We start from the raw sequence: 27587 nt of genomic DNA, 5'->3' as shown, positions 1-27587 counted from the left end.
CTTAAACTCACCATTCAGAAAAGAAAACTAAGATCATGGCATGCAGTCCCATCACTTCATGGCAAATAGATGGAGAAACAGTGGAAACCGTGACTGACGTTATTTTTCTGGGCTCCAAAATCACTGCAGATGGTGATTACAGCCATGAAATTAAAAGACACTTACACCTTGGGAGGAAAGTTATGACCAGCCTAGACAGCATATTGAAAAGCAGAGACATTACTTTGTCAACAAAGCCCTGTCTAGTCGAGGCTATGGTTTTTCCAGTGGTCATGTATGGATGTGAGAGTTGGACTGTGAAGGAAGCTGAGCACCGAAGAATTGATGCTTTTGAACTGTGGTGTTGGAAAAGATTCTTGAGAATCCCTTGGACTGCAAGGAGATCCAACCAGTCCATCCTAAAGGAGATCAGTCCTGAATATTCATTGTAAGGACTGATGCCGAAGCTGAAACTCCAATACTTTGGGCACCTAATGCGAAGAGCTGACTCATTTGAAAAGACCCTGATTCTGGGAAAGATTGCGGGCAGGAGGTGAAAGGGACAACAGAGGATGAGATGGTTGGATGGCATGACCGACCTCATGGACATAGGTTTGGGTGGACTCCGGGATTTGGTGATGGGCAGGGAGGCCTGGCTTGCTGTGGTTCATGGAGTCGCAAAGAGTCAGACATGACTGAGTGACTGAACTGAACTGAAAAGGTGAAATAAAGATAATTATATCATCTCAGGAAAGGCAGAATTCCTTAATCTGATTAAACAGCATCTATTCTGTAAAATAGACACCAAGTAGCATAATTGATCAGAGAAGGCAATGGCAACTCACTCCAGTACTCTTGCCTGGAAAATCCCATGGACGGAGGAGCCTGCTGGGCTGCAGTCCATGGGGTCGCTAAGAGTTGGACACGACTGAGCGACTTAACTTTCACTTTTTACTTTCATGCATTGGAGAAGGAAATGGCAACCCAATCCAGTGTTCTTGCCTGGAGAATCACAGGGATGGGGAGCCTGGTGGGCTTTCGTCTATGGGGTCGCACAGTGTTGGACATGACTGAAGCGACTTAGCAGCAGTAGCAGCAGTAGCATAATTGATAAATAATTGAAAACATTCTCTTGAAAACTGAGAACAGGGTAAGCCAGTCCTCAGTTATCACTTCTATGAACCACTGGAAGATATCAGCACATAAGACAAGATAAAAGTAAAAGCATAGGAATTATACATGAAAAAACAAAATTATATTTTTATTGCAGATGGTTTAATTACTTATGTGAAAAATATACAATAAATTATTACAATTAATGAGAGATTGGAAAAGACGTTGAATATAAAGTAACTACATCAAAGATCAAATACATTTCTACACAACAACATCAAATGACTTAAAAGAGAAATTTTATAAAATGGTACATCAAAATGTGATCAGAAATAGAAAATATATACAAGTAAATCTGTCAAAACATGCAGAAAAATCTTTAGAGATAAAAAAATATTAAAACAGTTTTAAAGAAGGCCCCAAAATTCAGATCCATACCATGTTCATGGGTTAGAAGACTCAATATCATAAAATAATTCTCTATAAAGTAACCTATAGATTCAATGAAATTCTAACTTAAATTTATACAGTGGGACATGATGAGTTGACTTCAAAGTTAATATAGATTACAAAAGCCCAATGTACTCCTGAAGAACAAAACCATGCCAAGACTTGCATAACATCCAATATTTTGTGCAACTCAGAGATTCAACCTTGTTTTGCTTTACAAAAAACAAAATGTACTTTTCATCCTGTTTCATCCTTGGTTTATCTGTACCAGTTTCTCACACCACTCAGTAGCCAGCCATGGAGACATCATCTAGAACTCTTCCTTTTCTGCTGTATCTCCCGACCTCCACCCCAAGGCCCTCCAGTTACTGACTCGTCTTTTAAATAGAACTCCTCTTTTTTACAACTGCTGACACTGTGCAGATGCAAGCACATATCCTTCTACTCTTTTGTTTAATTTAAATTGGAGGATAATTACTTTACAGTATTGTGATGGCCTCTGCCATACACCAATATGGATTGGCCATAGGCATACATATGACTCCTTCCTCCTGCACCCCCCTTACACCTTCCTCCCCACCCCATCCCTCCAGGTCGTTACCAGCTTTGGGTTCCCTGTGTCACATATCAAACTCCAACTGGTTATCTGTTTTACATATACATACATATATGTTTATGTATGTGTGTGTGTGTATATATATATATATATATGTTTCAATGTTATTCTCTCAAATCATCCCACCCTCTCCTTCTTCCACTGTGTCCAAAAATCTGTTCTTTGTGTCTATGTCTCCTTTGCTGCCCTGCATGTAGGATTGTCAGTAGTATCTTTCTAGATTCCATATAGATGCATTAATATAATATATTTGTCTTTCTCTTTCTACTTACTTCACTCTATATAATAGGCTCTAGATCCATCCACCCCATGAGAACTGACTCAAATGCATTCCTTTTTATAGCTGAGTAATATTCCATTGTGTATATGTACCACAACTTCCTTATGCATTCATCTGCCTCTACCTTTCCTCTAACAAGTTTCCTTGCTCCTATTTGCTTCTTACTTTCTACAGCAAATATATCGGACAATCTTTCACATCCTCACTTTTCTTTATAAAATATGGCTGTTATCAACCCAATGATCTGTTTTAAACTTCAGTAAGTCCCCTTCCCACTGCCAAGAGGATCAAATAAATTCACAGCCTCAGCTAGGCATTAAACATTGCACCTGACAGAATCATTTCTTGTCAAAGCCCAAACCCTTACATACCTTGTCATCTGCCCACAGTAGATTATTTACAATTTCCTGTACTTTCATAAAAGTCAATGAATCTTCAGAATTTGTTTTTATCTTAGTTATTTCACTCTAAAGTTTTGCACTACATATTCTCCAGGAAAAATACTATGACACTTCAAGATTCAGCTCAAATGCCACCTTCCCTTACAAGCTTTCTCTATTCCAAACATAATTCTATCCTCTGTGTTACCACAGAGTAACAGAATACCACACAGTATTTTGTTTGCAGTATTTTGTTTTATCACACTTCCATATTGATAACTGAAACATATGTTGCTTTTTTCCTGGAAGATAATGAAACCCTTAGAGTACAGGAAAACATCTTATGTATGTACCCCAAGCATCTTCTTGGAACATATCAGGTGCAAAATACTCGTGTTAACTTACATCTGTGTAGGGCATCAGAGCTTACCAAGACCTTGTGTGTTTTATCCTATCATGTTTTATGGACTAAGTATCACTACCCCCATGTTGTAATTGAGAGAATTTAAGTTCAGAGATATTCAGTAAGTAGACCGAGATAACATACTTAAACACAGAAGAGCTAAGACTTACGTCTAGGTCTCCTGACACAATATCCAGTGCTCTTTAAACATCATTATCTAGATTCATGTTATTAATTTCTATCATATCTCACTATTTACTATTATGAAAGTTCAAGAATGAAAACTTCCTTTGGTAAAGACTTGGTTGAGAATTTGAAACCCGTTATTGCAGTGGCGGGGGGGGAGGGGAGGGAGGGGAGACTATAAACAGGGACCTCTCTGATTGTCCAGTAGTAAAGAATCCACCTGCCACTGCAGGGGATATGGATTCAATCCTTGGCCTGGGAAGACTGCACATGTCATGAGGAAACAGCCTGTGAGCCACAACTGCTGAAGCCCATGTGCACTGGAGCCGATGCTCTGTAAGAACAGAAGCCACCGCAAGGAGAAGCCATGCACAACTACAGAGTCGCCCCCACAGCAATGAAGGCCCATCACAGTTAAAAATAAATGAACTATGCATAAAATAAGTTAACTTATGATGAAGAGAATAGTTCCTTACTAGACAATTCAGTAAATTGGAAGTTTATGAAGTTTGATTTTGCAAAGATAATTATCATCATGTTCTTATGCCAAGCAGAATGTTTTCAAGGATAGACATGTGATTAATAGAATGTATATTTTGATGTGTCATGTATTCAGTAAAATGCTTAAAGCCATAAAAACTTTTCTGACATTTCCTTGCCTAAATTTCTTGTTCTTTCAATTATTAATACTGACCTCAAACTTGAAAGAATTGGACTTTTCCCATCCGGTGACCTTGTTCCACTCATCCAACATACAAAATCTGACTGAACAACACTCAATTCTGATGCTTATGTGAGATTAACATGCTCTGATAAGTATGTATGTGATGCCCATATAACTTGTCACTGTTTTGGCAGACTTTTACTGATTGATTGAGATTGGAAAAGAGGGAGGGGAAATTATTAATAAATTGATTCCAACACTAATTTTGGCAAAGTCAAGTCAAAGTCAGTGAACTGCACAGGCCATCACAGCTGCAACCTGGTGGCTGCCATGATTTGATTGGAACCATGAGAAACCTCAGGCTTTATCAAGACTGACCACTGAAGAGGTGCAAAATTTTTTCCCTTCCTCTCCATGTAGAGTGTAGGTCATTGCCTCTGTGACTTCCTGGAATAAAAAGGAGCTCTTGCTCTGATGTCAAAGACACCAGGGTTCTGTAAGCTCTTGGACTTGAACAGGCTCGGAGTTTCTGTCTCAGAGACTGAGGGCAAGGAAAATCAAGAGATGTCTTCAAATTTACACAGAAATACAACAGCAAAGCCAGTAATAGAAATTACATTTCTTGTCTACCAGTCCATTTGTTTTCCAGTTGCCATACCACTAGGAATGAAGTGAAGTCGCTCAGTAGTGTCTGACTCTTTGCAATCCCATGGACTGTAGTCTACCAGGCTTCTCTGTCCATGGGATTTTCCAGGCAAGAGTACTGGAGTGGGTTGCCATTTCCTTCTCCAGGGGATCTTCCTGACCCAGGGATCGAACCCAGGTCTCTTGCATTGCAGGCAGACAATTTACCCTCTGAACCACCAGGGAAAGGCCATACCACTACCCACATATAATTAAATAAGGAAAGTAAAACTTACATTTGCTTTTTGAAATCACAGTAGAATAGTGTAAGTAAAAAGACTATGTATTTATCTATTTTATCATTTGTTTTTGCTTCTCCTAATTTGTAAACAAAGTTAACTACATACATTTCAATGTATTTAAGAATAAGGTTATAGTGTGGGGGAGAGAAATGTACTCTGGTAGCTAATGTGGGAAAATATGACCAAAAAAAGTTGAAAATCCTAAATCAAGATATTTGAGAAAAGAATAAATGGAAAGCATGATTGTCTCCTAATAATATTAGGTTGGTGTAAAAGTAATTGTGGTTTTACATTATTGAATTTTGCCATTTGATTGCAGGATATAGTCTTAAATAAACGTGGTTATGTTATACATCATTTTAATGTGCATTTCTCACTTTGTGTTTTTTTGTTAATGACTTATTATTTGCTGTTTATTTTATATTTATATTAGACTGTAGAAATGATATTAGACAAAAAGAAAATTCAAGCAATTTTTTAATTCAAATTCAAATGTATCATAAAGCAATGAAGACAACTCACAACATCAACAACGCATTTGGCCCAGGAACTGCTAATGAACGTACAGTGCAGTGGTGGTTCAAGAAGTTCTGCAAAGAAGATGAGACCCTTGAAGATAAGGAGCTTAGTAGTTGGCCATTCAAAATTGACAATGACCAACTGAGAGCCATCATCAAAGCTGATCTTCTTACAACTACTTGAGAAGTTGCAGAAGAACTGAACATTGACCATTCTATGATCATTTGGCATTTGAACCAACTTGGAAAGGTGAAGAAGCTCGATAAGTGCTTGCCTCATGAGCTGATCACAAATCAAAAAACTGTCATTTTGAAATGTCCTATTCTCTTACTTTATGCAATAACAACAAATCATTTCTCAATCTGATTGTGATGTGCGACAAAAAGTGGATTTTATACGACCACCAGCGATGACCATCTCAGGGGTTGGACCGAGAAGGAACTCCAAAGTGTGCTAGTCACTCAGTTTTGTCTGACTCTGTCACCATGGACTGTAGATAGCCAGGCTCCTCTGTCTGTGGAATTCTCCAGGCAAGAATACTGGAGTGGGTGACCATTCTTTTCTTCAGGGGATCTTCCCAACCCAGGGATCGAACTCCGGTCAGGAAGCCCTGGGTCAGGAAGATCCCTGGAGAAGGGAATGGCTACCTACTCCAGTATTCTTGCCTGGAGAATTCCACAGACAGAGGAGCCTGGCAGACTACAGACCACAGGGTTGCATAGAGTTGGACATGACTAAGCGACTATGTTTTTTATTTTTTTAATTTTCTTTGCTTCCCTGGTGGATTAAATGGTAAAGAAGCTCCAAAGCACTTCCTAAAACCAAACTTGCACCAAAAAAAAAAGGTCATGGTTACTGGTTGGTGGTCTGCTGCCCCTGACCCCTGATCCACTACAGCTTTCTGAATCCTGGTGAGACCATTACATCTGAGAAGTATGAACAGCAAGTCAATGAGATGCACCAAAAACTGTAATGCCTGGAGCTGGCACTGGTCAACAGAATAAGCCCAATTTTTCTCCATAACAACTGATCAGATGTTTTACAACCAATGCTTCCAAAGTTGAACAAATTGTGCTACAAAGTTTTGCCTCATCCACCATATTCACCTGACCTCTCACCAACTGAATATCACTTCGTCAAGCATCTTGACAACTTTTTGTAGGTAAAAAGCTTCCACAACCAGCAGGAGGCAGAACATGCCTTCCAAGAGTTCGCCAAATCCTGAAGCATGGATTCTTATGCTACAGGAATAAACAAACACATTTTTCATTGGCAAAAATGTGTTGATTGTAATTGTTCCTATTTCAATTAATAAAGATGTGTTTGAGCATCAGTTCAGTTCAGCTGCTCAGTCATGTCTGATTCTTTGGGACCCCATGGACTGCAGCACACCAGGCTTCCCTGTCCATTACCAACTCCTGGAACTTGCTCAAACCCATGTCCATCAAGTCAATGATGCCATCCAACCATCTAATCCTCTGGTGTCCCCTTCTCTCCCTGCCTTCAATCTTTCCCAGCATCATGGTCTTTTTCAGTGATTCAGTTCTTCACATCAGGTGACCAAAATATTGGAGTTTCAGCTTTGGCATCAGTCCTTCGAATGAATATTCAGGACTGATTTCCTTTAGAATTGACTGATTGGATCTCCTTGCAGTCCAAGGGACTCTCAAGAATCTTCTCTAACACCACAGTTCAAAAGCATCAATTCTTTGGTGTCCAACTCTCACATCGATACATGACTATGGAAAAACCATAGCTTTGACTAGATGGAGCTTTGTCAGCAAAGTAATGTCTCTGCTTTTTAATATGCTGTCTAGGTTGGTCATAGCTTTTTTTCCAAGGAGCAAGCATCTTTTAATTTCATGGCTGCAGTCACCATCTGTAGTGATTTTGGAGCCCCCCCCCAAAATAGTCTCTCACTGTTTCCATTGTTTTCCCATCTATTTGCCATGAAGTGATGGGACTGGATGCCATGATCTTAGTTTTTTGAATGTAGAGTTTTAAGCCAACTTTTCACTCTCCTCTTTCACTTTCATCAAGAGGGCTCTTTTTTGTTTGTTTGTTTGAACTTAGAGTGATTTAAAATTCATGTTCTGAAACCGCAATTATTTTTGTGCTGTGTGTGTTGTGCTAAATTGCTTCAGATGTGCTCGACTCTGCATGATCCTGTGGTCTCTAGCTCACTAGGCTCCTCTGTCCATAGGATTCTTCAGGCAAGAAACCTGGAGTGGTTGCCGTGCCGTACTCCAGCGGATTTTCCTGACCTAGGGATCAAATCCGTGTCTCTAAAGCCAATTACTTTTGTACCAACCTAATAGCTTATATTTCATCCTAGCACATTGGAAAATAACAAAGTCTACAAACTACTTAAAAGTTGTTATGCTTTCCACAAAGCTTTATCCTCATATATCATGAGTAAAGAAAATTTCAGGAAAAATTTACAAGAATATATATTCTGATTATCATAATTTACAATAGTATCCATTTTCAAATGGTAAATTAAAATTACTTTGACATACAAACATATGATTAATAAACATAAAAACTGAGGAAACCAGAAGGGAAAGAGACACGTGTACCCCAATGTTCATCACAGCACTGTTTATAATAGCCAGGACATGGAAGCAACCTAGATGCCCATCAGCAGAGGAATGGATAAGAAAGCTGTGGTACATATGCACAATGGAGTATTACTCAGCCATTAAAAAGAATACATTTGAATCAGTTCTAATGAGATGGATGAAACTGGAACCTATTATACAGAGTGAAGTAAGACAGAAAGAAAAACACCAATACAGTATACTAACGCATATATATGGAATTTAGAAAGATGGTAACAATAACCCTGTGTACGAGACAGCGAAAGAGACACTGATGTATAGAACAGTCTTATGGACTCTGTGGGAGAGGGAGAGGGTGAGGAGATTTGGCAGAACGGCATTGAAACATGTATAATATCATGTATGAAACGAGTCGCCAGTCCAGGTTTGATGCACGATACTGGATGCTTGGGGCTGGTGCACTGGGACAACGCAGAGGGAGGGTATGGGGAGGGAGGAGGGAGGAGGGTTCAGGATGGGGAACACAGGTATACCTGTGGTGGATTCATTTCGATATTTGGCAAAACTAATACAATATTGTAAAGTTTAAAAATAAAATAAAATTAAAAAACAAAACAAAACAAAAAACTATACATTAACTATCATTTACTTACAAATGATAAAATTAAGACTACACTAGGTCAGTCAGTCATTGTATCATTTTTCATATTTCTATAAGTATGTATTCACAGTAACTGTTCAATAAAGTTTTGGTGAATTGATGAATATTTGTAGCTTAGAATCATCTGTAAACTTAGCTCTGTGTAAACATAGGGTTGTGAGTATGTAAGCTCTTTAAGTTAATTCACATGACAAATGAAACCTGAACTAGAAATTACTGAAGGACTAGTCAGGATTCTCTTCACACATTAGGCAAAAAGAATTTAAAATTATCAATAGATTAAGTGTTTTAAGCATCTGAGCAAATAGCCAGGAGAACAAAGCATGAAGGATGTTTCTATTGCTTATCTCTGATACCTTACCAAAGAAAAATGTCTGTCTGGGGTATTAACCTCTCAATTTTACATTTAGAGGACTTGAGATATGAATACATTTTTCATATATGACAAGAAAAAAGAACTTTATCCCACAAATGTTTTTTATAAAGATTGTTTTATTACATGTAAGCAGCTGCAATTTTTTAAAAAATTCTCTACTCCTACATATTTATGCTACTATGAATAAAAATTACACAGTTTACTATGTTCCAGAGTGGTTTTCACTTCACATTCATTTAATTCTAACCATGAGAATCATAATGTCATTCCCATTTTATAGATCAGAAAACTGAAACATAAAGCTGTTAAATAACTTGCCAAAAGCCACAAACAGTTACTATGTGGTGGGTACAATATCAGAATTCATGTCCATGTCACTCCAAAGTCTAAGTTTTTAATAGATGCACTATTCTGGCTGCCCTGAAATCTTTTAAAGAATATAATTTTTGAAGCTTAGCCCCAAGTTGCAAAAACGTACTCATACCAAAAGAAGAAGGAGGAGGAAGAAAGGAAGAGATAGAAGAAGAGATAGAAGAAAAAGGAAGAAACATCATGGCAACACATGGAATTCAGAATTCTAGATTCAAAATCTGATTCTATTACTGTGTGACAGAACACATGTTATTATAATGCCCTAAGCTACAGGTACCATTCAACACAGAAATAAGGGTATTAAGGGGTACTTGTTTATGAAGCATATGGTTTTGTTTAAGATGCTCCATTCCACCCTCACATACTCTAGAAATCTTTTCTTTTTGTAAACATTTAAATCCTGCAACACACTGGATATTTAGTCTATAATCAGTATCTTCTTTCTGTATTTAACTCTTGTTCCCTTATATCCCTAGTAAACTGCTCACAATCTTTTTACCCATAGAAACATAATGCAACATGAGGCCCTTGATTTTTAGGTCATTACTTCTGTTACCCATTCCAGATGGCAAATCCTAATTATTCTTCCCTTGATGACTGCCTGTGGGCCACACTCCATTCTTCTCTTGGGACTAAAAACTAAACATGAAAGGAGAACTTCCCCTCATTCTTAGGTTTAAAACAAGTTTTATCAGTGTTGTTCTCACTCCTTCGTTAGAGAAAAGGTACAAGCAGAAAATCTTCTTCCTAGAAAACATGATAATTTGCTAACAGCAATCTATTTTCTTATAAGAATTATTATGTAGTCAATATTACACATAGTATGTATTTTAAATGTGACTGACTTCCTACTCTTAGTAAACCAGACTGGAGTCAAGTTTAGTTAACCCTATGAGCCTTCAAAGCTTTCAGGTTTTTGACCTGAGGGCTTTTAGCCAAGTTGGGATTGAAAAGATAAAGTTCTTTCTCACAGCATGTTTGTTTTCTCAAAAGCATTCACACATCATTTACATACATAATGTACACTGTAAACCACTTTCCTGAACAACCTGCATTTGAAAGGATGTTCTTCACATTCTTTATGGGGTCATAAGCAAGAGTTCAATGAATACTCAGAAAACAATCTAAATCGTGAAACAATTTAATGGTACCACACAAAATGCAGGTCCTGTGCCAAGAACCAGACATTAACGACTGAATTCTACTCAAATCCAACTCCTCCCTTAAACAACATGGAAAGCCTGCTATCACAATTTATATACCTGGGGCAACATATAGTAGTTTTTCCCCTACAATACTTTGCACTCAAATATATCTCTATTAGAATTAGTCATATTCATTTTCATTTGTCTTTTACACAGTTGGGGTATTTCATTTGTGACTCTACACTTAGAAAATACTCTCTTGAAAGGGAGTAGCATCTGCCCAATACTCCACACGATTGAAAGTATTGGCCTGACTTTAACAATATAGAAGGGCACCCCACTCCAGTACTTTTGCCTAGAAAATCCCATGGATGGAGGAGCCTGGTAGGCTGCAGTCCATGGGGTTGCGAAGAGTCGGACACACTGAGTAACTTCACTTTCACTTTTCACTTTCATGCATTGGAGAAGGAAATGGCAACCCGCTCCAGTGTTCTTGCCTGGGAAAATCCCAGGGATGGGGAAGTCTGGTGGGCTGCCGTCTATGGGGTCGCAGAGTCGGACACGACTGAAGTGACTTAGCAGCAGTAGCAGCAGCAGTATGTGGCTTATAGTTGTTTAATGGACTTCCATGGTGGCTCAGACGGTAAAGCGTCTGCCTACAATGAGGAAGACGGGGTTCAATCCCTGGGTTGGGAAGATCCTCTGGAGAAGGAAATGGCAACTCACTCCAGTACTCTTGCCTGGAAAATCCCCTGGACAGAGGAGTGTGGTAGGCTACAGTCCATGGGGTCGCAAAAAGTTGGACATGACTGAGCGACATCACTCACTCATGTGGCTTATCAAATGCAAGAATGTTGAAGGCAAGATGTATTCTCACTGAAAAAAAACTACTATGATGAACAATCATGACACAAATACTATCATTTCAATTGTCAGTCTTAATACTTTTGTGCTGATGGGAGAGCCAGTGAAGGTGATTCTTAAGACGAAAGGCATCAAATATCAAACCTAGGGTCAAGTTCTCACTACTTATCAACTGGGATGACAGCCCAGCCACTGGATCCTTCTGTGTTTCAGTTTCTTCATGTGTCCAAAAGGGTTAAAAATCATGTTAATTGATAGGGATATAGTGAAGAGAAGAGACATTTTACAATGTAAAAATATGAGCTGTGTTACTTTGACATGAGTCATGAAGGCAATTCCTAGATATGTGAGGTATAATAGGGTCCAAATATTTATTGGGAGAAGGCAATGGCACCCCACTCCAGTACTGTTGCCCAGAAAATCCCATGGATGGAGGAGTCTGATAGGCTGCAGTCCATGGGGTCGCTAAGAGTCAGACACGACTGAGCGACTTCACTTTCACTTTCCACTTTCATGCATTGGAGAAGGAAATGGCAACCCACTCCAGAGTTCTTGCCTGGAGAATCCCATGGACGGAGAAGCCTGGTAGGCTGCAGTCCATGGGGTCGCACAGAGTTGGACACGACTGAAGTGACTTAGCAACAGCAGCAGCAGCAATTTATTATCTAGCAAAAGAACAATCTAGCTCTTTTCTAATTATGTTTGATGCTTTTCCCTGGGGTATCTTAAAGGTTTAACTTTTATGCAATGAAAGATACTTAGTAACACAATAACCTGAGTGCAAAACACAAACTATAAACTTCAACTAGAGGCACTTAGGTCAGATAGATCATGGGAAGAGGGATGGAGCTCCATCCTTTCAGAATAGTCAGTCCAGTGAACTGATGTCAAGGTAATTCTAATGCTGCTTAATAAACATTTTAAATACATTCATGGTCAAAGAGAATTCTGAGCTTGCTCATAACAGCTGCCAAGCCAGGGTCCGCTCGAGTTGCTGCTGTGGCGCACAATCCAAGTGCTGACAATTTAACATAAGTGAGAAATGTAAGGAATACAAAAACTATTCTACCTCTTCCCCACCCATCACACAAACTAAACATAGGAAGTTCGTCAACACAGAAGAACACCAGGTGATGATAGTAAATATAAGGTTTGTGTCTCCACCTCCTTAATAACTCCCTGATTTGTAAAATGGTGCAATGTGTTAGAAATTGTTGAAATGTCATTCTTAAACATTAAGATGAATGCTTTAGTAGCATATTAATACATAAAATTAGATTTTGTTTTGAAAAAAATACTATATTTGGAAGCACTTCTGATCATCATGGTTTCAACTTTTTAGAACTACTACCATTTGAGAAATTTTGTTTTGTTTTGTTTTAATATGGTCAATGGCAAATATTTTAGGTTAAACTATAAATATAAATTTCAGGAGAAGAGCTGATTAAGACAAACACCTCAGTGGCTCACTTTCTGAATCTCAATTAACACTTAATTTACCATACTTCTTAATACAAATGTAGCCTGACTGGATTAGCATGCATTTTGTAAGGAGCTGACAAAAGAAGTATTCCATTAGCCAGCTCATAATATCTCAAAATTTAGTAGTCAATATCCCATTTTCAGGGCTAATGATAACAAGAACTAAATAAATAAACAAGGAGGCCTGTTTCTGATTTCTGAGAAAGAAGACATTTTATGCAATTCATTCCATAGCTTTGACACTGTATTTTTTTAAAATGTTCCTCTCATATCATTTTTTAATAGATAACTAAAGGAAATAAACCACTGAAATCACATTGCTAAATCACTCTATTGTATCCAGGGTTGGGGAAAGGACTCTTTCTCCTTAATTTAGGAATGATAAGTCCACAATTAATTAATTCCATATCTTGGAATATGAAAGAAGTGTAAGAATCCTCAAAATTTCCCTAGTATAGGAAATGTCACATCCCTAGGAATCTTGCCAGGCACCTGAGCCCCAGCCTACCCCAGGCATATCTCATGGGCTCAAAATGCTGTGGCAGGAGAGGGTGTCCCTACAGTTCGGGGGAGAACAACCCCCTTCTTCCACGTCCCCAGAATGGTCCCAGCATGGTCCCAGATGTTCCCAGCAGGATGTGCAAGGTTGCATTTTAAATGGATTATTCCCTTCTATCTTTTCTAAGCATTCTTAGAAAAGCTTAGGGAAGGTCCTAGTTTTAAATATTTTAAGCATATGTGCTGATATGCTATTAGAAACAATAGGTAATAGTTTAAAAAGAAAAAAATATATATTAATGATAGTAAATCACTAGCATTTGATACTATCTACCTGAGTTCTAGGAACATTTAAGGATTAATCTCTGTCCAGTACATTCACTGATTGAGAGACCTAAAGGATCATTAATGTGACTAATCTCCTTAAAGTATACAAAGAATACGGTGGTGGAATTACAGGCAAATTAGTCTAAATTTTAAATCAGGGAAAGTTGCTAAAACATACAAAATAGTATTCATACATATACAATGGGGGGTTATATGGTTTTTGTAGAAGAAATTATACATGGTATATATTAGACATTTGTAGAAAAATGTGCCGTTATGAGGGCAAGAGTAAAAGTTATGGACCCTACACACTTTTAAATATTCCACTATGGTCTAAGGAGGCCCAAACAGAGAAAGGAAGCCTCAAAGACCATCTACTTGAATGGAAACCATAAAGGTTCCATGAATTATTACACAAACTACCTCAGAGAATGGATGCAAGTTAAATTTTAAATTTGCAAAGCACACTACCCTCTTCAGAGATAAAAAGTGGGAAGATCTCAGGAGACTGTAAAATGCAAGCAAAAAGGAGCTTTAGAGCTGTATTAGTCTGAGAGGACATATTTAAGAATAAAACAATCTATCTTATTCCTAATTATTATCAGTAACTGCCAGTGGTGAGCCAAAAGAAAAAGAAAAAGAAAAAAATCAGTGTGGCCCTCAGGACAAGAGCTAAAGAACTACTACTGGCAAATGATGAATAGAATTCAACTATATAGAATTCTTATCTATCCCTTTTGCAAACACTGTATTTTGATCATTTCTGAGTGGGCAGCAGAGGCAGGAGGAGAAAAACAATCAAGACCTGGGGAATGAAAACTAAAACAGAAGAGATTGTTTAAGAGAAGCAGCTCTATAAAATGCATTTTTAACATGAGAGTTTGGCCACCTAAAGTGATGCCAAGCAATAAATACATGTTTGGATATTTAATATTATATTAAGGCATAGAGTTGAACATCAAATTCTAAAATGCCATACTTAGGAGGCTGCCAAGGAAGCTGGAAAGTATAATATTAAGAGCCAAAAAGTGATAAGATCTTACTGAGAGATGATAAATTTATGAAAATTTCCCTTAGAATTAGTATACTAGAACACTGGTTATGAAGAAAAGCAAAAAAGAATAACCCTTTACAATGCCAAATGCCAAATGCCTATTTCTAATAAACAAGCCACTCTAAGGACAAATTCAGCCTTGCAAGTCACTGACCTTTAATCATGCTCGGATTTTTTCAAGAAAAAGAAACCATTTACTCAGAAGATTAAAGGTAGGAAAGTCTTGTTTTCAGGGTATTCACATTTGTTTAAGAGGATAAAGATAACCTTGCTAATTAGTCTTATCAGCCTCCACTCATCATTCAAAATTCTAATTTCTTCAGTCTCCCTCTTTAGATATTATATTTTCAATTGTCTGTGATTTCCTGACATCTCCTTAAATACAAAAAGAGAAAAGGGAGGAAAGGATGGAGGGGGTAGGGGAGGGAGGGAGGAAGGAAGGAAGGAAGAGGGTAGAGAGAGAATACAGAGTTGGTTTTGCACGTAATCTTTTCCAGGTAATCTCTGGACAAATATGAGAGATTAATTTGCACCCCAGATTTGCCCAGACTCTTCACAGATATTCACAGACACTCAGATTAACACCTATTGGTACAGCACAACCATGAAACAGGACACCTTAGTCTCTGTTCTGGAATGACTTCCTGCAGTATCAGCTTTCCAGCATCTCTCAGGACCCTTCTGAACTAGAGAAAGTAAGATAAATCTGATTGCAAATATAGATAACTATGTGTTGTGCTGACATCTTAATGTGAAAGATAGACATTCTTTTGAATTATCTGCATCTTTGTGTCTGTTTATATAGAGAGGTAAATTATCTATTTTCTGGTCTAACAGATTTGGCTATACAAATACATCTGAGGTTGTGCTACACTGACTTACCTAATTCTGTTATGTAGTCCCTACATCGAGTCCAACCCTTTTGGGACCCCATGGACTGTAGCCTCCTCTATCTATGGGATTTCCCAGGCAAGAAAACCAGTACAATATTGTAAAATAATTAACCTTCAATTAAAATAAATAAATTTATATTAAAAAAAAAAAAAAAGAATACCGGAGTATGTTGCCATTTACTTCTCCTTGGGATCTTCCAGATCCAGGGATTAAACCAGTTTTTCCTGCATTGGCAGGCAGATTCTTTACCACTGAGCCACCAAGGAAGCCCCTATCTACTTTTACTTATATCAAAAATATATTTCTAAATCAAAGTTAAATTAACAAAAGTCTTCCTTTCTGTCCTATAGTTTCATGAACTTGAAATCAGAGTTCTGAAAGGTATACAAGTTATATCGCTTCACAAATATACTAAGAATGGCACAACTCTAACAAGTTATAGTGAAGAGTATTTCTTCTTAGATACCACTTGATCTTGTTAGAATGAGATGTAGATGAGGGATGAAGATCAATATTAATAGTCTATAGATATGAGGAGGTATTGAGAATTTTCCAGATATCTAACAATGTTAATCCATTCCTGTGATAAACATTAAAAATCAGTTATGATCTCTGTCCTCAAGGACTTTATATTCTCACTATATTTAGCAAAGTGAAACTGTTCTTAGTCATTTCATTAATGTCAGATAAAGCAAATGCATTTCTATTAGTCTAGACTCAGATAAACCTGGACAAAGTTCTACTCTTCGCATTTCAAGGAAGTTCTCCAAAAGGCCAATTAAGAATGGAGTGTAATTGTTTAAAACAAGTGAACTTTACAGCCAGGAGTCTTGAAATCAAGTTCTGGGTAATCTTAACAAATTGTTTGACTTCATGGAGCATCTGTTTTTCTATCTGGGTAATGGTGGCATTAACAAATTCCACCATTTGGAGTGTTGTATTGAGCTGAAATAATGTACTCAAGTGCTCTGAAACTATAAAGCTATGCTATCACTATGACATCAAACCACCACATAGTTTCAGGAAACTTAGGACCCTTGTTTCTTTCTAAACAGAAGGGCACTTATTTTTCAATGGGCCATAACCTCCACTCACCTCTTGGGGAAGGGCAGATCAAAGGTACCCTGGTATCTGGAGAGCATCCTCTCTTGCTTTTTGGTTATCTTTCACATATTTGTCTTCATCTTTCTTATTTTAGTGGCCTTCTTTGACTGGGATTTCAATGTACTATGAATTTTCCCTGTTATTACTTTTATTTCTCTTATATAGTACCAAAAGGTGGCACTAAGATTTTGCTACACTTTAGCCAAGATAATAAATTAAAGCCTTTCACTTCACCAAGTTAAAAAAGCAATGATAATCATTTGAAAGTATCTCAGTTTGTGGCTGTGCTTCTCAATCTTCCACTTGGACCATTCTTATTTCTCTTTTACTGCACACATGTATAGGTTTAGCTCTTGTACACAAAAATAGGGAAGAAATAAAGTTAGAGTAATAATCCATTCAAATTTAGTTTTATTTTTGTTTTATCTTCAATAGCTCTGTTCAAAAACAAACCATTAGTAAAGGAACAATGGATTGGTTCAAATTGGGAAAGGAATATGTCAAGGCTGTATATTGTGACCCTGCTTATTTAACTTATATGCAGAGTACATCATGCAAAATGACAGGCTGGATGACTCACAAACTGAAATTAAGATTGCCAGGAGAAAAATCAACAACCTCAGATATGCAGATGACGCCACTCTAACGGAAGAAAGTGAAGAGGAACTAAAGAGCATCTTGCTGAGGGTGAAAGAAGAGAGTGAAAAAGCTGGCCTAAAACTCAATACTCAAAGAACTAAGATCATGGCAACCGGTCTCATTACTCCATGGCTAATAGATGGTGAAAAAGTGGAAACAGTGACAAATTTTATTTTCTTGGGCTCCAAAATCACTGCAAACAGTGACTGCAGCCATGAAATTAAAAATACTTGCTCCTGGAAAGGAAAGCTATGACAAACCTGGAGAGCGTATTAAAAAGCAGAGACCTCACTTTGCAGAAAAAGGTCTATAGAGGCTAAGCTATGGTTTTTCCAGTAGTCATGTACAAATATGAGAGTTGGACCATAGAGAAGGCTGAGTGCAGAATAATTGATGCTTTCGAGTTGTGGTGTTGGAGAAGACTCTTGAGTTCCTTGGACTCCAAGGAGCTCAAAACAGTCAGTCTCAACTCTGAATATTCATTGGAAGGAGTGATGTTGAAGCTGACGCTCCAATATTTTGGCCACCTGATGCAAAGAGCCCAACTCACTGGAAAAGACCCTGATGCTGGGAAGGATTGAAGGCAGGAGGAGAAGGAGCAACAGAGGATGAGATGACTGGATGGCATTATCGACTCAGTAGACATGAGTTTGAGCAAACTCCAGAAGACAGTGAAGAACAGGGAAGTCTGGCATGCTGCAGTCCAAGTGGTTGCAAAGAGTTGGACACGACTTAGCAACTGAACAGCAACAGCAAAGGAAAAATAAAAGTAAATACTCTTAAAGTTGTTTTTTTTTTTTTTTTCTTGCCTGAATGTTTATGTGCTGAGGAAAATGTACATTTATGCTTGAGATGTGTTTCAATATACTTAGTACAAGTAAACTGTAAAACTTCAAACACTCTTTAGACAAAAAGAACACAGGTTCACAGACTCTTTTGAGCAATTTCTAAAGTTAAGTCTGAAACAATGGAACTTCTGAAAATGAATTAGTTAACTTTTGACATGTCTTATATTCATATTTCGGAGAAGGAAATGGCAATCCACTCCAGCGTTCTTGCCTGGAGAATCCTGTGGACAGAGGAATCTGGAGGGCTGCTGTCCATAGGGTCGCACAGAGTTGGACATGACTGAAGTGACTTAGCAGCAGCAGCAGCATATTCATATTTTAAGTTAATGATTTTTAAAAGCATAAGCTTTTACTTTAACATTCAGAGAAAACTATATTTATTTTCCTGAAATAAGACCAAAATTGGCTGAATCTTTCACACAACCGAGCATCAGCGAATAGATGTTTTCCTAGACAAGTTTGAGAAATAATATACTTCACTTTTACCTTACCTAAAACAAGAAAATTTTCAATTTTCACCCAGTCGCAAACATTATTCAAAACAAATTTCTCAATAAAAGGTAGGTTTAGGGAGATGTATAGTATTGAGTTCTGGCAGCCCAGCCTCTAGCAATCCACCACAGCCGAAAGGTGTCTTGGTCCTCTAAACCATCAAGGAAGGCCCAGGAAACTTCTGGTGGGATAGGCTGAGGGTTAAAGGTGATGAGGAAACATAAGCAAAATTGAATTAAATCAGAACTCGAAATTCCAGACTGACATGTTTCTGCTAAGCTACTCCAAGTTTTGAAGAAGTACGTGAAGTAAGAGTGAACTGAGAAAGATCTGATAACCTGAACCCATATACTGCTTGTCATTAACATACTCTCCTTGTTAGGACAATGTGTCATCAAAGATGCAAATTAACAGGGGAATTTCCAGCATTTTCCTTCATTTGCGTACATCTTTCTTAACTTCAGGCTCAAAAGAGGTCAAAAGAGGTGTGGAGTCACATGCAGACCACCCGCATAGAATCTACTTTGGGGATTTTGCCTCCCCCTTCCTCTTGAGATGGGGCAAAACGTGCTGTCTGCTCACAGACTTTCACTGAATCGGGCCCAGCAACCTCGTGACCACTTTCCTCGCAAGAGAATGGTTGGTCCACCAACCCCTGGTCACCTTGGCCTCAACTCAGCAGATTAGGGCCCGGGAACAGGGCATGTGTCTCAGACTTTAGGCTGCAGGAGGAGGGCCGGGCGGAGTGTCCGGGTCCCACCGCAGGACCGGGATTGAGGGAGAGAGAAACAAGCTTGAATGGGACGGCAACTTGGAAGTGTTTTTTAAGGTTTCCTGAAATGGGCAAACGCGCGGTTAAATCCATCCAGCTGGGGAGCTTTCGAGGGCATCCCATGCCTTCTGTGCCTGGAACGCCCACAGGACCCTGGCCGAGAGGGGGCGAAGGTGTCCCGACTCTAAGCCCGCCCGCCCGGGCACCAGGGCGGCGCCGCCCGCGGAGCGCAGGGCCGCAGGCGCCGGGCTCTGAGCCCTAGCGGCTGCGTCCGCAGCTCGTCACGCCGCGCCGGGGCGGGGGTGGGGCGGAGGAACTACCGGAGGTTCCAAACTTGGAGACCACGCTCCGCACCCAGTCCCGCCGGTGCAGACCTGCGGCTGCGGGGGCCGCGCGGCCCCTCGGGGTGGGGAGGGGGTAGGAAGGAGACAGGTGAGACCCGGCGCCCTCCCAGCGCCAGCCTTGCCCCCGCCGTCCTGCCCTGAGAGGGCACTCACCGGCTTTGCACGGGTCCTTGTAGTCCAGCGCCTCCGCTTCATCCTCTCCGTAGCCACCAAAAGTGTAGTCATAGTCGAGGCCAGCGCAGACCCGTAGTTCCGCGCAGAGGACAGCCCCGGTGGCCGCCAGCCACGCGAGCATCCCCGGGGAAAGCCTCTCCAGCCCCATCTTCCTCTCGAGGAAGGGCACCGGTTCCTGTCCCCGCGGAAGGCTCCTCGGCGCGGCCCGGCGCTCAGGTGTCCGGGGACATGGGGCGCCGCCGGGCGGAGAGAGGGCAGGGCGACCTGTCCCCCGGCGCGGGCGAGGTGGCGGGCGGGGGCAGGTAGGGAGCGGGTCCGGGCGGGCGCGCGGCCAGGCTGCCTCCCGGCGGCCGTCCTTTCAGCTACTCAACGGCTCGGCTGCCCCAGGCTCAGGTTCTCGGGCTCAGATCCCGCGTGTACCCCGCACCCGGACCCGATGCCGCTCTGGAAAGACAAGACCAGTCTTCACATCAGCGCGTCTGAGCTGAAAGTGGGGGACCGTGGTCGCGGGTGGGGAGCAGACATTCCTTTGCCGCCAGACCTTAAAAGCCGCAGAAGCAGCAAAGCAAGACTGCGAGAAGAGCTAAAGTGGGAGGATTTGGGGATGCACTGTTTGTCTTTCCCCCCAAGGCTGTCTCTTTACCCTCTTCCTAACTTGAAAAAAAAAAAAAAAAAAAATCTTCACGGCATCTAACCCAATCACTTGCATCCTGCTTACTTATTCATACAATCAGGGTCAGGATCCGGGCCACAGCCTCCTCTCCGCCTCCTTTCGGTAGCCCTGTAGGAGCAGACAGACACGAGTGCGCCGAGAATTCCATTTGTAATTTACTAAAGATAAAAATGAATATATCATGCACTGCGTCCACGAACAGCAGTTAATAGATGATGTACGTGCCAGCCGAGAGCGCCAGACCGGGGGTGGGCCAGGGATGCTGACAACTTGGCTCAAACCTCCACTTCCTCCCCAACACAAGCAGTTTGCGTCTCCCCTTTGCCGCCTTTGCCTCGGTACAGCCCGAGGGGAGGAAAAATGGGCCTCCGCGACCGAGGTAAAGAAACTGACTGCTTTCAAAGTCCCACAACCAGCAAAGTTTTCCTAAGAACTGAGATCCTCAGAACTGCAGTTAAAAAAAAATCCAAAATCCAGTTACAGATTGCAGCAGCAGGAAACGCGAAGACCTAGCCAAGGGCTGCGCTGTGGCTCACGCGGGCTCAGGAAGGGAAGTTGGAAGGAACACTTGGGAAGCAAATTTTCTGTGACAGCTCTGGCGCCCATGCCCAGAGTTGCTCAGTATCCTCTGGCTTCAGTTTTACTTCGGAGGAGAGTGTGTAAAACCTGGCAGCAGGATTAGCGAGGTAAACCACATGTCAGCCTAGCAGACATAGGACAAACACAGGCTGTGGGAAATTGGGGAGAAAAAAAAAATCAGAGGAAATCTCTGCAAAGCCCCTGTTGTGAGCAATCCCTACATCTGCAAGTAGTTTCCAAAATAGGTGAGAGGACTTCTTCCCCAAATTTCCAAAGGACTCATGATTGGGAGCCTTGCCTTCTCCAACTAAATCTTGAATTATTACTTTCTCAGGGATTTATAAAAAATCTTCTGTTGCCTTTATATCTTAAGATTTAAATGTCCCCCCTTTTCTGAGTTACCATCAACATACACGCTCCTCTAGAGGAAAATGTGAAGAAAACCACACCCATGTGCACACACACACACACACACACACACGCACTTTTGACAGGTAGACCCAGTCTTTGGTTAGGAGATTGGACTCTGTTTTATGCTTATTAAAGAAAAATTAGAGGCTAAACTTAGAAAAGCTATCAGTTACTTTCAACTTAGAGTAAAAATGATGGGAAGATTGGGTAGAACTGAATGAGTCCATGTTCCTGGCAAAACTGGGGTTTTCTCAAAAGCTGCTACAGTGATGGAACCTCTCCTCCGTAGATCTCAATCTTCTCACCCCAGGTCATAGAACAGAGAACAGTTCTGGAAAGAACATGTTCGATAAGCAAGTAGAAGTATTTGGTTTTGAAATCTCTTGCTGAGTCATTCTCAAATTCTTTTACATCAAAAAATGTTTGCATAATTAATAATGGTATTCCTCTAGTGCAAGGCTAAAGAAGAATGCATTTTGCTTAGCCTATTTGAAAGCCTAGGAAATACAACTTTCCTTTAGAGGATCCTCTTAAACTGCTGACTCCCTCCTCCCTACTGCCAGACCTTTAAAATGTCCCTTGTTAATCTAAATGACTTACAAACATCTCCCTAGACTATTTAATCATATGTGAATTTGTAAAAGTTTCTACCTGGAGTTCGACTAAACATCACTTACTTTGCAGTAATAACTGTTTCATTCATTTGTCCTGAATAAAATATTATCAGATAGGGACATCTGCCTATTATGTTTTCTGTACAGAATATATCATTGCTCAGTTTTACAATTTTATAAATTTGTAATCTGGAATTACAATGAATGACATAGTAGAAGCTCAAATCAAAATATAGAAGTGTTTCTTTATAGCTAAAATACTTGCAGAGAATTCTTACTTACACCACTATATCCTAGACCTCAAACCCCTGATTTATTTTTAAATATGTATTAAATCTAATTCTGTTTTTCGTAATAAAATACCTACTTTTAAGTTTTATTTCTACAGTTACTATGATTGTAAACAAAAATAGATTTTGCCTTGCCCCTGAAAAATATAAACTGGTAAGAATTTCTAAGAAAACATAAAAAAAAAAAAAAGAATATGAATGTGAGAAAGGAGTTGAGTGTTCTGTCAGAAGCACTAGCCATATATTTGTGCCTTATATGAATCCAGTCTCCTGGGAAGATAAAAGAGGAGATTGATCCTTTAGTAAGACATCCTAAAGAAACCTTGGCTTCTAATTGGCAGGTGCCTCTGACCACCCTTGCCACTTGCAGCAGAATCCCATTGGCCCCAGCAATCCTAGGGAGGAAGCCACCCAAAATAACTGAAGTAAGAGGTGTTCTCTGGGAGAAGGCAATGGCACCCCACTCCAGTACTCTTGCCTGGAAAATCCCATGGATGGAGGAGCCTGGTAGGCTGCAGTCCATGGGGTCGCTGAGAGTCGGACACGACTGAGCAACTTCACTTTCACTTTTCACTTTCATGCATTGGAGAAGGAAATGGCAACCCACTCCAGTATTCTTGCCTGGAGAATCCCAGGGATGGGGGAGCCTGGTGGACTGCCGTCTGTGGGGTCGCACAGAGTTGGACATGACTGAAGCGACTTAGCAGCAGCAGCAGCAGCAGCAGCAAGAGGTATTCTCTATGCTGCTTGTCTATTTTGTTTGATATCACAGTAGTTAAACTTGTCTTGTAGACAACTTCCGTTAGAAATGTCTATTTTCTAATCAAGTCAATTTATTATTAGCTAGTTGTGATTGTTGTTTGCTATGAAACCAAGTAACATGAATATTTCCCTTCATGTTCCTTGTCAAAAAGATAACTCAGACATATATGGAAGAAAATGTGTCTCCCTCTCTCCCTTGGTTTCACCCCTGGGAACTGTGTCAACCTTCTAATTAAATAGTGTGCATATATTTTGGCTCCATGAAATTGGGAGACACTGTTTTTTATGGCTTTTAGCTACTCTAGACCTTTTAACTCTCCTTTTCACCCCATTCTTATGGGACCCTCTCCAGCACATGTAAGACTTATTTTACCTTCTTTCTTCTAAGGTTCTCTCTCTCAGCCTTGAGCAATTCTTCAAAGCATCTCTAATTTTTAATTCAGAGTCCCAAATGCAATTGATGCTATGTGAAATCATGTTGGATGATAAAACATTTTTAAGATTTACACATGTGTGTATAATAGAAAAAATTACCAACAAATTTGTGGGGGCATATGCGTGTCTTATAGGCTTGCCCAGTGGCTCAGCAGTAAAGAATCCACCTGCAATGCAGGAGATGTAGTGTGCGATTCCTGGGTGGGGAAGATACCCTGGAGGATGAAATGGCAACCTGCTCCTGTATTGTTGCTGGGAAAATTCCATGGACAGAGGAGCCTGTTGGGCCACAGTCTGTAGGGTCTCAAAGAGCCAGCAACTGCACACACACATGCTGCTTAGATTTTAAAAGTTAGCTGCTTTATGAAATTAAGTGAATGATATAGGCAGCCCATGAAACTTAGCTGATCTAATTCAGTTCCTGTGTCTGCCAGCTGGATGCTGTTTATGGATAGGGGTACATAGGAGCTAAATTAATTGCACCTGAACTGCAGTTTATTCCTTCTCTTACCTGCTTATCATGTGTGTGTGTTAAGAGGCTTCAGTCATGTCCAACTCTGTGACCCAATGGACTGTAGCCTGCCAGGGTCCTCCGTCCATGGGATTCTCCAGGAAAGAATACTGGAGTGCGTTGCCATGCCCTCCTCCAGGGGATCTTCCTGACCCAGGGAGCGAACTAGCATCCGTACATCTCCTGCACTGGCACGTGGGTTCTTTACCACTGGCGCCCGGAGGAAGCCCTGCTTATGGCTCATTCTCATTTCTGGTAACACATTGCAATAAGATTATGTTTGGCCACAGCAGTGGCATATATTTGCTGTCAGCACTTTTGGTTTGTTCTCATATTTAGGCATTATTTGCTGTAGAAATCTCAAGAAGAGCCACTAACTTGTATGTTCAGAAACCATGTATTGTCACCTAATGAGATCTAGAAATTATTGTATTCTTTATTCAGGCATCCACTTTGCCAAAAGGAAATAGAGGGAATGGAATGGAGTAAGAAGGGGTCATATCACTTCCTACCTCGTGAGACTGATCGGTTTGTCAACCATGCATATTCAGTTGGTAAAATCTGTGCCTGTACTGCATCTTCACTGTGTCCCCTGAGCACCCAGCTGGGGAGGTACAAGAGTGTCACTTAGAATTAGTCTCTCAATCTAAATTCCAGTTTTCTTCTTAACAGCTTGATAACCTTGGACCCATATTTTTAATCTCATGTGCCTTCAGTTTCCTCATGATAAAATGGATAATCTTATTATTTCATAATATTTCACAAAGTTGTTATAAGGATTATTAGTTTATGTATGTGCTGTGCTAACTACTATAGAGTGCACTTCTGGTATATGTTTACTATAGTCATTGTACATAAGTTGTAGAAAAGTCAAACTATTTCTAGCTCTTCTAAACATATTATTTGTAAAGACAAAGTGACCCATTGACAGTTATGTTGGAGAGAAGCAGTGGACTAGCTGATTAAAAACATAAGCTTCATTAACAGAAGTTCTAAGTCTGACTTTGCCAGTGAGGAGCTGTTTGGCCTTGGGCAAGTTCCTTCTCTAGCTTCACTTTCCTGATTTTTGACACAAGAATGAGATACCCAAAAGCTTAGAACTAAAGAATTAAGGAAGATTATACATATAATGTACTTTCTAGTAGGGGTAAATACATTATAAAGAGTGGTTATAACTATTAGTTAGCCCTTTCCTAGTGATTTATGGGGAAGAAGATCATTTCCTCTGTCAGACAAGAAATTCAGCACACACACAAACCTGGTTACAAATTAAATAACCTAGGACAGTTTTATTTGAAAAATTCCAATAATATAAAACCTATCAAATTGAAATAAAAATTTAGGTGATGTTGCTGCTGTTGCTTATAAGTCTCTCAGTCAATATATTTACTTCTGTGACTGAATGTTTTTCATCTAGCCATTTTCTGTCCCCTTGATTTAGCATATATGCTAATGGTCTAATATGCATATAGCATATAGCATATGGTCTAATATGTTTGTATCTTGATATTGTGAGCATTATTTGAAGTACAAATAAAATTTGTACATTTCATCTTACTTTTCTCATGAAGATTAGAAACCACACATTGAAGTTTTCCATAAAACATACTATACACTGTCAACTCACTGAGAATAACTTAAAAATAAAATAATGAAGTAGTACCAGCCTCTTGTGAGAAAGAAACTGTAAGGCATATTATCTGGATCAATCACTTACAAACTTTTTTCTGATCCTCTGCTCCTTTGAAGATAGGGAATAATAGTTAGAATGTCTGAGTGAATATATTACTGTCACCTCATAACCCCTTGTGGCTCAGCTGGTAAAGAATCCTCCTGCAATGCCGGAGACCTGGGTTCAATCCCTGGGTTGGGAAGATCCCCTGGAGAAGGGAAAGGCTACCCGCTCCAGTATTCTGGGCTGGAGAATTCCATTGTCCATGGAGTCTTAAAGAGCTGGACACGACTGAATGACTTTCACATAACCTCTGACCCTCCAGTGAGTCTTTAACTGGCAGTTCTTTGGGGGCCTGAAGTTCTGCTGATCCAGTGGACTAGTGCTGGGCAGTGGAGAGCTGCATGTGTGACAGAAGCCAAGAGCCAAGAGCCTCTAGCCCCTGGGAGAGCCCATTATTCTTTTGGCCTTTGGTGAAACCTCACTTTACAACGTTCCTTCATGACTCCCCAGACTATATCCTAGACGAAAGTGCCAACTCTACCTGCATCCAAGTCAGTGTTTCTCATTGAGACCACATCGTCTCTAGGCATGAATCCCATAAAGCATATGTTGTGCATGTACATATGTACTAGTGCAAAATAAATTTTTAGCTGAGAAAGAGATTTGAGTCTATCCAATTAATATAGCAATCCAAGTGATATAGGTCATCACTGGAAATATTTAACACTGAAATAAATGTGAAAATTAATTTTAAAAATCTATACATTTAATATAAAAACAAAATTTAGGATTAGAAAGTGTCATTAAATCCTTGCTCTACTTGTTAAATATCTTTGGACACATTCTTAGCTTGATTTTTCTCACCTTTAAAATGAAGTGATTACCTGATGTCATTATCTTGTGGTGCAGACACATCCTGTATAATTACTTAGGCATGGAGCATGGTATTTGACAGGACATCCATGGCTGCTCCAAGAACAGAATAGGCACTTGGGTCCTCACCTTCCCCCACCCACAAAGAACAAATATCTGTGAGATCACAGTCAAATCAGACACCCTGAAAAGAAACTTGCAATAAGTATTTACAAAATGGTTGGGAAATACAAGATATTCCTACAGAGGTAAAAAGAGAATCCAAAGGGAGTCTGGAAAGGAAGAATGCATATATTCATAACAGCACTCAGGGGCTTTAGGCTTTATCTCTCCTTTCATCTCTATCTGTAAGCAACTAAATGTCTAAATAGCAGTAATATCCCACAACTAACTTGATTAAATTACCTTCTCACAAAAAATTTCTGACAGCCTAGATTTATCAAAGCAAACATCTTTGAGTAAAATTGGAAAAATCATTTCTGGGTAGTTGATTGGTATACACCAAGACTTGTTTGACATCAGTTTTTACGATGCATTGTAAAATCACCAAGTTATTTTATAACTTAACTCTATTCACAACTTGCAGCTGCACTTGAACACTGGTTTTTCCTGTGAATATTTCTAAACTCTCCATCATGCTC

At 39.8% G+C, this 27587-nt stretch overlaps 1 protein-coding gene across 1 annotated transcript in view; it reads right to left on the bottom strand.

The window, feature by feature from the left end:
• TLL1 (tolloid like 1) overlaps positions 1-20271 on the bottom strand; it is a 335849-nt gene extending 315578 nt beyond the window's left edge. Inside the window, exon 1 of the mRNA NM_001193114.3 lies at positions 20103-20271. Within this exon, the coding sequence (NP_001180043.1) occupies positions 20103-20271 (169 nt within the window). The remainder of the gene's footprint in view (positions 1-20102) is intronic.
• Between the last annotated feature and the right edge of the window lie 7316 nt (positions 20272-27587).

The sequence above is a fragment of the Bos taurus genome, chromosome 17 (assembly GCF_002263795.3).
Source record: "Bos taurus isolate L1 Dominette 01449 registration number 42190680 breed Hereford chromosome 17, ARS-UCD2.0, whole genome shotgun sequence".
In the NCBI taxonomy this organism is placed as follows: Eukaryota; Metazoa; Chordata; class Mammalia; order Artiodactyla; family Bovidae; genus Bos; species Bos taurus.
This window is presented reverse-complemented; position numbering and strand designations above follow the sequence as displayed.